General features: G+C 39.1%; 1 protein-coding gene and 1 long non-coding RNA gene across 9 annotated transcripts in view; one reads left to right on the forward strand and one right to left on the reverse strand.

Annotated features, from left to right (window-relative positions):
* The window catches only part of PALLD (palladin, cytoskeletal associated protein), a 207728-nt gene extending 195064 nt beyond the window's left edge, over positions 1 to 12664 (forward strand). For all 8 annotated transcript variants that reach the window (XM_075751846.1, XM_075751839.1, XM_075751840.1 and 5 more), the window contains 6 exons: positions 2832 to 2926; positions 6748 to 6880; positions 7837 to 8044; positions 8764 to 8929; positions 9828 to 9961; positions 10985 to 12664. In XM_075751846.1, the coding sequence (XP_075607961.1) occupies positions 2832 to 2926; positions 6748 to 6880; positions 7837 to 8044; positions 8764 to 8929; positions 9828 to 9961; positions 10985 to 11157 (909 nt within the window). In that variant the 3' untranslated portion in view covers positions 11158 to 12664. The remainder of the gene's footprint in view (positions 1 to 2831; positions 2927 to 6747; positions 6881 to 7836; positions 8045 to 8763; positions 8930 to 9827; positions 9962 to 10984) is intronic.
* LOC142601736 (uncharacterized) lies at positions 2952 to 6844 on the reverse strand. The gene is made up of 2 exons (XR_012835313.1): positions 6726 to 6844; positions 2952 to 6441 (listed from the first exon to the last, which is right to left on the reverse strand). It is a non-coding gene; the product is annotated as an uncharacterized LOC142601736 (long non-coding RNA).
* Positions 12665 to 13754: the final 1090 nt, after the last annotated feature.

The raw sequence follows: 13754 nt of genomic DNA on the forward strand, positions 1-13754 counted from the left end.
TAGCTAAACTTACAGTTCATGCATCCCACTGAAGTAACTTTTTCAATCCACTGTTCCTGCAGCACAGCAAATTGATTTGCATGTGAGAAACCAAGGCAGTAACACAACTTTAGGGATGTAACGAATGATTTTCTTCTGCAGCACCAAATATCTTGCCAAGACCAGGCCTGCAAGTAGAATCACACTGTAAAATAACAAACCGTATCACTGAGACAGAGTTTATTCCGAACAGGAGTGTTGTGCTCTGTTATGAACGTTGCTAGGTTACTTAGCATGACGCTGCCATTTTTGCCTTGCTCTTTAGCTGTCTGACCTGCAGTGTGCTTGTGAACGGATGGGATTGCGTGCACAGACAATGCACAAATAGCAGTTTTAGGCTAGATGCTACAAACTGCAGTGCTTAAATCCAGGTAGTTTAGCTATTATTGCTACATGTACAAATAACAGAAATAAAGAAAGAATGATGAAATCGCATAAGGGCAAGGGAATTGTTCAAGCTGGGAGCTTCTACACATAGATCACCATTGTGTTAGAACACTTGGTACCATTTAAATTGTGGAGATTCACAGCAGGTTTAAAAATGATAAATACATACATACATGCTCAAGGTAAGAAGTGAATCTTGTTCATCTGCCTGTAAGTGTTGTGTTAGTGTACGTACAGTTTGCCTCTGTAGTGTCACTGTGTGATCCAGAGTCTCAGAGAACTCAGTGAATAAACTGTCGTGTTTTGGGTGCTGAACGCTGTCCCTGAATATTCAGGGCCTGCTTCTTAGCATTTCTTATTCTGGGTCACGCTCATTCAATGACACCACAGTGACCTAGGCTATCGGTTCTGGTCATCGATGACACTACTTTGTTAGTGGGTTTTTCGATGTACTAAAATGAGCTGATTTTGTGTCATTCCCAGTTTGGGGACTGAAAAAGCAGTTTTGTTAAATGATACAATTCTGCATCTGTGCTTTTTCCCCCTCTTTGGAGAAGAACCAGACGCATCCTCCTCTGGCTCCCCTAAACAAAACATCTGCCTGTTTCACCAAGCCCATTCTATTTTTTCTTTACAGCGTAATTCCCAAGCAAACATACTTATCTCTTCTACTATTTGCTTGCTTTTACTATGTGTTTAACAGTACAATGGAGGCAAAGAAGGGCTATGAGTTAATGTACTAGCCTTTCACACTCAAATATCTGGATTCCAATTCTTTTAAGTCATCCTGAGTGGAAATAATTTTGGCATAGCCTTCGCAATTCTAATGGAAAGTTGTCCACATCTCAAAGCTATCACAAACTTAGGCAAATTTGGCAACCTTTAAGAAAAGCGAAATACGTAAATATAAGGGAGCCTACATCAGGATTCTGATGGAGTGTAGATACTTGCTAGGCTGTTGCTGTGTTTTGGCCATTGCTATTGGAACTACCAAGCGACAAAGCAAAAAGGCATGTTCTTAGTTGAAAGAAATAGTTGATTTTATTAAAGCAAAGGATTCAGTTCGCTAAAGCTTTGCCAGTTTATGCCATCTCGCGATCTGGACCAATATTACAGGATTTATGTATGTGAAATGATTTGTTGACACACCCTGGAAACCGTCCCTGGGAGTTAACCCGGCAGGCAGCATTGCCTGTGACGCCAAGCGCAGTGCTCTGGAATTAAGGTTCCAACGCACCACTGGGGTTTACAGTAAAATTTGCCGTCTAACTGCATCGAGAGCAAACTGACCCCGGGCCTTAGGAAAAACCCAAACCCTTGCCTGTTGTAGGCCTTTAGTTACAGGTTACAGTCCTTAACCGATCTCTTTCCATGAGCTGCGTGGGCTCGAGGCAAGTCCTCATTTTCATCTCCTTTCCTTTTCTCCCATGCTCTCCGCTTCCTTGCGCTGTGCATCCGTAGTCCTTGATCTGGATTTCCCTTCTTTTCTAAGCCATCTTCTCATGAATTACTTCCTTCCCATTCATCCCATGACTTTTCCAAATCTTTGGCTTCCTGCTTGTTCTTCCCTACCCAAATTCCTTACTGTCCTTTGTGTGTGTTTGTGATGCCTTCACATATTGAGGTACGCAGAAATTATCCCAAAACATGTGAATTAATCGCCTTCCAGAAAAAGATCAGTATGCAGTGGTGCCTAAAATAGAAATGTATTTGTTCCAGGTGGTTCTAATGGTCTTGTAACACACAAAAAAGCTTTTGCTTAAGAAATTGCTGCAGGTCATGCACAATGGGTTATTTTAACACAAGTATTGTTCTTGTGGACTGACTCGGTCATGGGAAAAAAAGTGGGACACAGAGACTTCATTTCTAACAGCCCAGCAGTAACAGCAAGGTCATTGCTGTTTGAAGGCTGCTTGTGACCCCAGTGAAATTGTCTTTCGATGGGCTTTGGCCGGTTGTTAACGCACAGCTATTTGCAACCCTGGAATTACTCGGACAAAAATATTTGTCACTTTTATGACAACAGACTTGAGTGTGGAGCTTGCAGCACTGAAACACACCCCAAAGCTGATGCGGGTGTGGCCTTACTGCTCCCAGTCTGGGGGGAGGCAGGCAGCTGTACATCTTCCACACATTTGTCAAACTTCCAGGTGGAACGTTTTAACCATGACTCTGTCAGTCACAATTATTCCAGCTTGTTCTGTGTTAGATTGGCAGCTGATAATATTTTATAGTATCAGAAGGTATCTTGACAAATGTTTTTCAGTGACTTAATGAAAGAAGAGATTGTGTTACAGACTCTGTAACAGGTGGGCAAAAAAGGAAGAGATCAGGTTGAACATTTATTAATATTATGTGCTTTTTAAAAAGTCTTTTAATGTTCCTCCTCTCCATCACCATCACAGGGCAGAGTAAGTTGCACAGGCAGGCTGATGGTTCAAGCTGTAAATCAAAGAGGCCGCAGTCCTTGGTCGCCTTCTGGACAGCCGCATATGAGAAGGTACTTGAAGCTTTTTTTTTTTTCCTTCCTTTAATAACATGTGTTTTGCAAAATTATTATGGTAAGAAATAGAATGCGAAGTAAGAAGGTAAGTTAAAAGTATGGCATTCAGGAAGAGATATGACCTCTGCTGTCTAAAAATTTGTGCAAAGCCTCGCATTCTCAGAAGTATAAGTGACCTCTGCAATGCCATGGCTTTCAAGTATCTTTAATTTTGCCTGGCTTCTTTCTTGGTGATGTTCGCTAATTACTCCTTATCATCTCAAATGATACTGTCAGCTGTTGGGAAGGACCTTGTCACTTTTTTTTCACTTTTCTAAACATCTCGCCTGTCCAGGATTCTACCAGGAACCTGCGCTTTCTGCAGCTTTTAATAAGCATTCATTTAAAGGAAGGTCAGAAATAACTGCACGCCAAAGAAGTTTATTAGATTTACATTAGAAATATTTTAGTATTTCAGTGATATCAGTTCAGGTTCTTGTAAGGGATTATGAGTCATAAAGTATTAAACTTATCTTTGGTGAGGTTACAATTATTCACATACAAAACTTCAGTTTATGTTTTTGGACCGTATAAGGGAATTTTCCCTTTGAATACTTTTTTTTTTATTACCCAAAGCATTTATGAGGCTACTTAGCACAGCTTAGACATCTTTAGATGATGATACAAAAAAATTAATTTGGGTTACCCAAACAGAACGTGCTGCCATGATGAGGCACCTGTTTTGCTTAATGGTCACAATGGCCAGAGAATCTCCATATTGTCCAAGTAATATATAGAATAGATGTAATTACATACAGTCAATGTGCAATGAAGAAATGATTCCTGTAACAATTAGTGATAGTAGCATGTACTGTAGAACTGCTGCACATGCAACAGGCTCTCTTGCTGCCTCCGATAACTAGAAAGTATTAGGAAGCGAGGTTTGTGTTTAAAAGATCTGCTCGGTCTTATTCCTGCTCTGAACAAGCTGGGCTTCCCGCAGTCCTGAAAGTGTTTCCCAGCATCTCTGTGAGGCGTCCTACCACCTCCCCCTCTAGCGCTTCGCGTTTAGGCCTGTTAAGCCCAAAGCTCAGGCTCCTTACGGAGGGGAATGTCCTGCTATTGCCACAGTGTGAGAACAGCCCGAGAAAAGCTGGGTCCGTCCGGTGCAGCCTGTCCAGTAAATAACGGGTAAAATGAAAAGTCTGTTAATCCCTGAAGGGAAAAGCTGCCATGAAGAGTCAGGTTTCAGCTGAATCAAAGGTGAGAAAAGGCAAAAAAGTCTTTAAAAACAGGGGCAGGAGAAAGGAAGATAGGTACAGGTCAGAGCAGTGAGCAGCTGACACTTCCGTACCTCTCTGAAGGCAACAGCGTGGGTGTCTCTGCAACGGGTCACACCGTACATGAAGGGCTCGTCCCGCTCCCTTTCTTTACGGAAGGTCTGTTTCTGCTAAGCATTCAGCACAACCCTATTCCTGTTCAATGACATGTCCCACCTCTCCCACCCGTATGATGAAATATGGGCATGTCATCAAACCTCCCTACGGCAGACTCCCACCATCCGCTTTTTCTCATGTAACATACCGCTATACTGTGCTCCCCTGTATACTATTGTATTCGCCACACGTGTTGCTGTGTACTGTTGATAAGTAACACTCCTGTGACATTACAATATTATTTCTACAAGCATTTCTGCTTGAGAGCAACAAAATCTTTTTTTTATTTTTACAAGTGTAATTATTAGCTTAATGAACTTTATGACTTGTTACACTGTTGACAGGCTTTTTCCTGACGTATTTTTAGTCTCTTAGAGAATGTGTCCTGGCAGAACTGGTTTTTGTCATCTTCACTATGTCACAGACTTTTTAAAACACCCTTTGTAGTTGCTATTTCTTTTTTAATGTATCTTTCTGAAATTTGCGTAGCTTGCAAACATTATCTTCTTAGCATTACTTAGCGAAGGAAAAACTTTTGCATTGTCTGACATGTACAAAGCTTGGGCTCGATCCCTCAGACAACACAGTGCTCAACATTGTAGCACCTACGCTGTCTTGTGGCATGCTGCAGCCAGAGTCCCAAATAAATCATCTTAAAATGCATGAGATTTCAGGAAGATTTAAAAAAGAAATATTCCTATTGCCCCTGCTCTCAATTAGAGGCTTAATTTGAACTTAATCTCCATTATCTCCTTTAAGTAGTGGTCGTTTCATATGGTCAAGTCATAAAGTCTTCCCCAGCTTCTTGCTTGCTGAAATGCCTAATGCATTGCGCCGCACCAACCCATGGAGTCTCCCCTGGACACGTTTAGTACGTGATGTCACTATTGCTGAAACTAATCCTCGCTATTTGATGCCCACATCAGAACTCTGAAGAACCCACAACTAATCCAAGGGTATTCTAGTCCATTGCAATTTGTCATTCCCAAACAGCTGAAGTACTCGGCTCTACTCATTTCATTGGTTCTTTAAAACCACAAAATATTTTCAAATTAAAATAACCCTGGTTTCACCTCTCAAGGTAAAGGCTTAAAAGTAGTCTGCAATTTAGAGTTAAATTTACAAAGAGGTAAAAAGAAATGCATTATTTATTTCTGACTCTAGACTAAAGGGCATGCTGATTTAGGTTTCCTTTCAAATATGTAATTTGAAAACTTCGTTTTCATGATTCAAGAACATACTATGAGAAAAAAAGTAATCTTTGGTAACAAATTCTTAACACTTTTCTGTTTTCCATTTCACTTGTGTAAGCTCCTGCTAGAGGATGTTACTGTAGGCAACAGTTGGCTGTAGAATGGAATCCATTGGAGTTGATCAGGCATGGACAAAAACTGATCTAAAATGTTCTTTCAATTACAAGTTTCTTTGATTACTAAATCCCACAAAGGGAATAATGCTAATTTCAATTGGAAAAAAAATCCAGTTAGAGGAACCACTTACTTACAAAAAGATTCGATAGATAAATTACCAGGCAAGAATAGCTGATGCTGAAAATGGCTTAAATGGTACTGTGGAAGCTTTATGGTGATTAATACTGTTTCTGGACTCAGGAGTTATTTTTCCTTCTTCGTATTTTTTAGTAAAAGTTTTACAGGACCTTTATTAAGAACAATTTAATGACCAAAGTTTTTCTTCCTATTGGTCACAAATGAAATTCTCATTGTCACAGTTTGGTGGTTTTGAAAATGTTCAAGAATATCTCAAACAAAAAACCTGTTCCATGAGGACTAAGTATCTAGAGCAGTTAAACTTTAATCCAGAGAATTTTCTGTATGGTCTTCAGTGCTGTAGAACAGGAGAAGGCGAAAAACAAAAGTCCTGTGTGAAAAGTCTCTTCTCAACTGAGATGAGTTAGCGTTTAGCTGCTGTTATTTTCTGAAAGGGGAACATAATTAACGATCAGTACCTGCACTTTCTGGTGTAATCAGCAGCAGCGAAGGGATTAAATATGCAGGGCATTGGCAATGGGGAACTGAAGCCATATGCTGAGGTCTACCAACTTCTTTCATTTCTATTTCAGTGATTTAAAGATGAGCTCTAAACAAATCATAGAATCATGTATAAATAAATTATTATCACACGCAATTATTCTGCTGCAAGTTGTTTTCTAGATCATATTTTGCCACAACATGTGAATTAAATGAAAGTAATTAATAAGTACAGTATCATAAATAACTCAGCCCGATGAGCCAAATGCTACCAGTGTATGTGTGTAAATATAGAGTGATTATGGTATAGGTCAGAGGAGTGATTTAAAATTCAAAGCAGTCTTGTAAGTGATTTTGGTGGTTCTGATTTAGCAGAGAAAAAAAATAATTTACCTTTATTTCATGTTATTTTAAGACCACGATCTCGCTCAAGGGACAGTGGTGATGAAAATGAACCAATTCAGGAACGATTCTTCCGGCCTCATTTTCTGCAGGCTCCTGGAGACCTGACTGTTCAAGAAGGAAAGCTATGCAGAATGGACTGCAAGGCAAGTATCGTGTGATGGACAGCAGCAACTTTTCAATTACAGTAGCTGATTCAAAACCCAAGTTAGTGTTTTTTAAAGCTACTGTACCTATTGGCAGTTTCAGTGCCTGTCAATTGGTCAAATAATTTTACTGCTCATGAGCAATGCTCTCCTCTCCAGTGAATGTGCTTCAGGCAAATCTCTTACAGCTCATGGGAAACTGATTTTTAGAACTCAGCTATTCTAGGGTGTGGATGGAAGCAGGCCACACTGTCTTTATAGTGTGCTGCTCCATTTTAAGTCCTTTTACTACTTGAGTTTTGATTCCCCATTAAAGCTTCAAACAATATAATCTTGATTTATGACTTTGCCTAATGGAATCAATTAAGGCTTGGTCTTCTGTTTACTTTATGCTGATATATTTGTGAGAAGCTATTTGTTTTCAAGCAGTACCCACAGCAAACGGCACGGCTTTCAAAAGTACAAGACTTGTTCGCATAGACCAAGCATTCGCTCACTGGTGCAGGCTGTCACTAGCTTACACCTGTGTGGAATGGAACTTAAGAGTTCTGTGACTAGTCGGCTAACATCTTTTTGTCTGCAAGTTTTCCACAAGAAGTTAATCTAGAAAGGAGTATCTTCTCATTCCACGTGAAAAGCAAACAATAAAAAAAGACAAAAGGTGTCACTTTGCCTCTTGTTTTGCAATGTATTATTGTTTAGCTTCTAGCATATCTAAATGCTGATCTTTTTTCAGTCACGCCCATAAGACATGATGGAATTCAGGGAGTTGGCCAGAAAGTAAGTAAATGAATACAACTGACTCAATGTGTAATTCAGGACGGAATTAGATCTTTAAATCTTGTGGTACACCTGCAGCAGCAAACAAAACCAAACTTCTCTGAAGTAACAAGTCAGGACTCCTCCAGTGTTTCGTATGGCTAAGACCATTTCCCATTGTTCTGTTTACACTTAAGGTTAGTGGATTACCAACTCCAGATTTAAGCTGGCAACTTAATGGAAGACCAATTCGTCCTGATAGTTCACACAAAATGCTGGTGCGGGAGAATGGCGTGCACTCCTTGATCATAGAACCAGTCACAGCCAGAGATGCTGGAATCTACACGTGCATTGCCAGCAATCGAGCTGGTGAAAATACATTCAGCCTGGAGCTCGTTGTTGCAGGTAACACCTTCGTACTACTAAGCTCCCACACTCAGCACTGTCAGGCTAAGATGATAAAGGAAAATATAAGTGCTGTCAAATGACGTGGTAGGGGCATAAGGAAAGGAAACCAAGCAGTAACAGAACCATAGTATAGTTAATAGGTGATACATTTATGTTATGCTGTGGCATAAGCTGACTGGCAAGTACCCTCTGTGCACACGGTTAAGAAAAGTGGGCTGTTGTGCAGCCGAGGCCATGAACCAGACTATTTACTTGAATGGGGTTTTTAATGGCACTTTGTGCAGACCCAGATCTACCAGTGGGTAGCTGGTATGAGACGATTTGTGTGTTTCACGGCATATTAGACTAATGCCATTCCAGCCTTCTGGTAGAGCAGCAGTTCCTTCTATAATTAAAAGCTCATCCTTTTATGGAGTATGAAGGAGCACTGTTTAACAAGCACTGTGCAGCCCGTTTATTGAGTCTTCATGCTCCACATTTCAATCCTTTCGGGAAGGGGGGCAACCCTCAGCACTATTAGCGCTTGCTTTTCCCCTGTTAAAATACTGGTTGGGATTGTTTTCTTCAGATGAACCAGGATTGGACTTTGTGACTAATGACGACCACATGTTTCCTGCCACTTAGATTTTTCATTATTGGTTTTTAGCATGTTGCTGAAAGTAAAGCCACATTTTTCATAGACTAGTCTAACATGACTGCAACCCTTATTTTCACAGCTAAGGAAGTGCACAAAGCACCTGTGTTTATAGAGAAGCTACAAAACACAGGTGTGACTGAGGGATTCCCAGTGCGACTGGAGTGTCGAATCTCGGGGGAGCCATCTCCTCAGATATTTTGGAAGAAGGAGAATGAGTCACTCACCTACAACACTGACCGAGTGAGGTTAGACTGACTTAGAATAATCTCCCCATGTATAACTTCAATGACTTGTTATCCTATAGCACAAATGAAAACCTAGAAGGTCTTAAAAATGCTTTGTGTGAACAGCAGCTCAAAAGTATTAACTAGTCATTGCAATAATTTATGGCATGTACTCAAACTTGTGGCCAGCCTGGTGGCTGAGCCAGAATTAAAATGTTAGTTGTTTTCCAGCCTCGGACTAAAAAACCCTATCTTTGCACTTTATGCCTGTGGAATATTTTTTCTCTCCTAGAACTAAGACTTATATTCATTCACTGGTGAAAACCTAGGCTCACAAGTAAATCAGCTATCTGTTTCTCAGCAGAAACCGTGATTCATAACTCTGCTGTGTAGTTAAGCAACTACGATTCAAATTTTTTTTTTAATATTCTAATATCTATAAACTTGTCTTCAATATTTGATAACATTTTGCACAAATGTTTAAAAGTGAACTCATACTGCAAGAAAAGGAACTCGTTACTGATATGAGACACTGCAATAAATTGCTGTCTTTTTAAATAACTAAGAGTATTTCAGTATCTTGTTCCTCAAGTTTTTTATCCTTTCCCCAAAAAGTCTGGCTAAGTTCTGGTGTCCCTACTACTTAAATCAGATTTCCAGATGTCTTAATGGTGAAAGAGAAGTTACTTCATGCATTTTTGCTTCTTAGTTTTCAATACAGGATATTGAACTGCCAAATTACCAAAAAGCATACTCAAGGGCTTTTTTTCTACTTGCTAATTTCAGAGGAAGCTCCATGTTAATTAAAAGTGGACTATAATTGATCTGTAGCTAGGATTGGGTCTGTTTACATTTAAAAATAGCCTACACTCTTTTGCAATTCAAGTAGTAATTTTCTACTTCTCTTTTTTTTTTTTAGCATGCACCAGGATAACTACGGCTACATTTGCCTGCTTATTCAGGGAGCTACAAAGGAGGATGCCGGTTGGTATACCGTGTCAGCTAAGAATGAGGCTGGGATTGTGTCTTGCACTGCCAGGTTGGATGTTTATAGTAAGTGACTTCAGTGTTCCTGATCACATTAATCCCCTCAAAAGCAACAGTTCTCTAAGTTTCAGTTTATTCACAGAATGGTTTACATTGGTCTCTCTCTCTTTTGTTTATAGTTTCTCCTCAATAATAACGATCCACATCAAGACAACAAATGCTCTGTCAAAGTACATTTCGCCATCTTTCAGATACCTAAAGCAAAACAAGCATGCATGCTTTTGGGTTTTGCTTAGTATATTAAATATAGCTAATTAACAACAGATAACGGCATGAGTACATTATTTTTGTGGATCATTATTACTATTGCTCTGCTAGCACTTCCCTAACCTTTGGTATTCTTTCATACATGAGTCTGTAACACACCTGTGACAGCTACCAATAGCGTAGTAGATGTTTTTATGGCTTTCTGCTTAATTATTCAGTTTGCTCCAAAGCAGCCCCTTACATAGTGAATGTTTTCTTAAACCAAAATTGCTTACCAGTCTTCTTGTAACAAGAATTCAGGGAGGTAGGGCAGGGGGAAGGGGAGAGGTTGGAATGACAAAGGATGGTTGTGGGGGGGGTGTATGTGTGTGGTAGTGGGACGTGTGAATTAGAGACTTGGCTCAGCATTCTTCAGCACAGAAGGGGTGGCAATGGCAACCAGGTGATTTCCTTTTATATACAACAAATAACCCTTGAACAGGCCTGTCACTGTAATATCAGTGCATGGAAACAAACCCCCTGCTGTTACCCTTCTCAGTGACGCAAGGAAAGGAAGAACGCAATGCCAAAAAGGCAAAGTAACAAACACAAGCACTATTGTTTTTACGTGCCACATCTGAAGGTGAAACTAAATGCTGAGGGGGGAAAAAAACCAAAAACCAACCATGACCAAGAAATGAAATAAACTTACCTTTGATATAATGGTTTTCTGCTGCTCAGAAATCAGTATCTCCTTTACAAAGGGTTGATTGTTCATCTGGCATGCCTTGTCGCACAGCTCAAGATGGCTAACGTTTATTTTCTTTCCTTTTTAATCTATAGCTCAGTGGCAACAACCACCTCAGACAACCAAGCCAAAGAAGGTGCGGCCCTCAGCCAGCCGATACGCTGCACTTTGTGACCAAGGACTAGACATCAAAGCAGCTTTCCAGCCTGAAGCAAACCCAGTCCACCTGACAATGCAATCTGGTTTGGTAGAGAGCGATGATCTGTAGGTCCAACTGCCACTTCCATCATTTTCTTTCAAAGCAGAAACACTGAAAGCCATTGCCTTGACCAACGATACTCCTATGTCACTTTATGCAAAGGCAGACACCTTCAAGTACAAAAGATAAACAACAAACACAGTAACCATATATTCTTATTCATTATACCAAATTAGAAGAATAGATAGATTATTAATAGAAATGTACACATTGCACAACAAATCACATTCACCAGTTCCTTATACCTAAGTTGCTTCAGCTATTAAGAATAACCCTTTTCATAAAGGCAAAAAATACATCAGAGAGACGTTTTTCAAAGAGAACACTATTTATCACTACATGCCTTCATAAGCAGTAAGTAGATGCTACATAATCTTAATGGTGCAAAATGTTTTATTTGAGGCCATTAGATCACAAAGAAAATTAGAATGTATGGTTATCTATAGTTCTAAAATGGCAATGCATTCTGATAGCTACAATGAACAAGTGCAATATTGTAAGAATAAAACAGGAAGGGACGAGGAAGGGAAACGTAAGCAAATGCTGTATCTCTGCAAACTGCTTTCTGTTCTACAACAAAAATCTTGCCTTAAATGCTGTTAGTATGGACAAGTCTATAAAGCAACATCAACACTGCAATTTTAAATTCTTGTGTATTTTTCCTTTTTGCCATCTAGGAGGAGGCTTACTTACAAACATACGGCAAAGACAGTTTAAGCATAGGTAATTTAACCTCTTCTAACCTCTTCAAGATAACGAAGAACAAGAGCTGACATGTAATAAGTCTACTCTAGACTATAACCATTGGTAACTAGATGGGGAAAAAAAAATGCTGACAGTATGAACCACTGCAGGGGGTTACTGCAAGGGGTGGGAGGGGGACAGGGCGAGAGGCTGAAACTCGCTGTGAATTTCCTGAAGACAGTCTGTAACCTCGTAATACTCCCATTTAAGAATCTGAAATTCTAAGGTGAGCTGAAAACTAGGGAGTGCATGTATGGGACATTCGATTGTTTAAAGCTTGTGTAACGTGTTGTATGAGGATTTTAGAAACGTGTAGTAAGTGAAAAATGGGTTGAGACTGCAATAAGAATTTAAATGACAAGTATACACCACAGGTGATAAGCTTGCAGATCTAAGGAAGTAGAAAATGAAGATGGACAAAAAAAATGTGGGGTTTTTTTTTTTCTTAACATAGCACGTGTCTCTGGTAGCTTTTAATTTTTTCTTCTCCTGACTGTATGCAAATGACAGCTCTTTTAATGGGTAGAGTCTGTGCGACACAGATGAAAAGCCTGAAGGCTACTTTCAGAATGCAAGGCAAATCCACACCAAACTGGAGCCCCACCTAAGTCAGACCTGGCTTGGTAGTTTTTAAATTAGAATTAAATGAATGGAAGAATTACCTGGCCTGACAAGAAAAATGAGCATTTGATGGTACGAGCTATGATACTTTGCTATGAAAGGAAAACACTGTATTCCTTATATGAAGCACATATATGGTATCTTTCATTATTTATAATAAAAGTGTTGAAATCTTTTATCTCAGTTCAGTTATTCAGAAGTCCTGTACTTAGGGTTTTTTAATTTTGTAATTGTGTACACCATATATTGCATTACTGCTATACGTGTATTGCTTTGTAAGTACACAAAGTTTGTTTTGTTTTTTAGTGACTAATAAACTTTAGCACATAAGGTAGTACTATTCTGGTGCAGGATATGACCAGTTACGGGGATCGTTAATCTAGATTAACGTCATAGTCTGTCATCTGGGAGTAATCTGATTCTATTCTAGAAAAGTATGTCATATCATTTGCCAAATTTTTCTTGACTGTGACATGCTAATTTTCTTTTTTGTTTAGCTTCACTAGCATTATTTTGCCACCTTTTATTTGTATTTATAAAAAAAATGTATTATCATTACTTTGGATTGTTGTGCTGATATAATGTGGGTTTAACATCAATAAATAATACACAAATAGAAAGTTTTCTTTCTGGTAAAGACTATTAACTGTTTCAGTAGAAGCATGCAAATATAAGGTTTAGAAGTTTTAAATATTATGAGTACAGATGAAATGAGGGCTACATGCAGCATCTAAAAATTACTTGAGTTTACCAGAATATTCTGCTTGTGACCTGGAATCTTGTTTAAACAAAACAGAGGAACATGAGCCATAAATTCTGGGAAGCTTTTGCTCAACAAAAGTACTTGAAGATGCTTTTTTTAATACGTTACAAAATATGCAGGTCTATTTTGTGTGTCTAGTAATTGCAAGATGACATCACTTAGAATCGGTTGTAAGTAAAGGGCTGTTTACTTATGTAAACTTATGTTTACTTAATGTCCAAGCGCTGTTACATTCATTGAAGAACAGTCTTCTAACCAGGCAATATCAAAATTAAAAAAATAAAATGTTGAGATTTACCTGTAAACCCCTGAATATTCACTAGCTTCTCCTCCTTACCAGGAAAGATGCAAGACAATAAATTTTTTTTCTTTAGGTTTACATTTCAAGCATTGATCACTACAAACAGAATTATTTCAGCAATAAAGACATGAATGGTGATACAGCAACTGAAGTCAATGGAGTTCTGTCTGCTTACAG

Source organism: Balearica regulorum, chromosome 4, assembly GCF_011004875.1.
Source record: "Balearica regulorum gibbericeps isolate bBalReg1 chromosome 4, bBalReg1.pri, whole genome shotgun sequence".
Lineage (NCBI taxonomy): Eukaryota > Metazoa > Chordata > Aves > Gruiformes > Gruidae > Balearica > Balearica regulorum.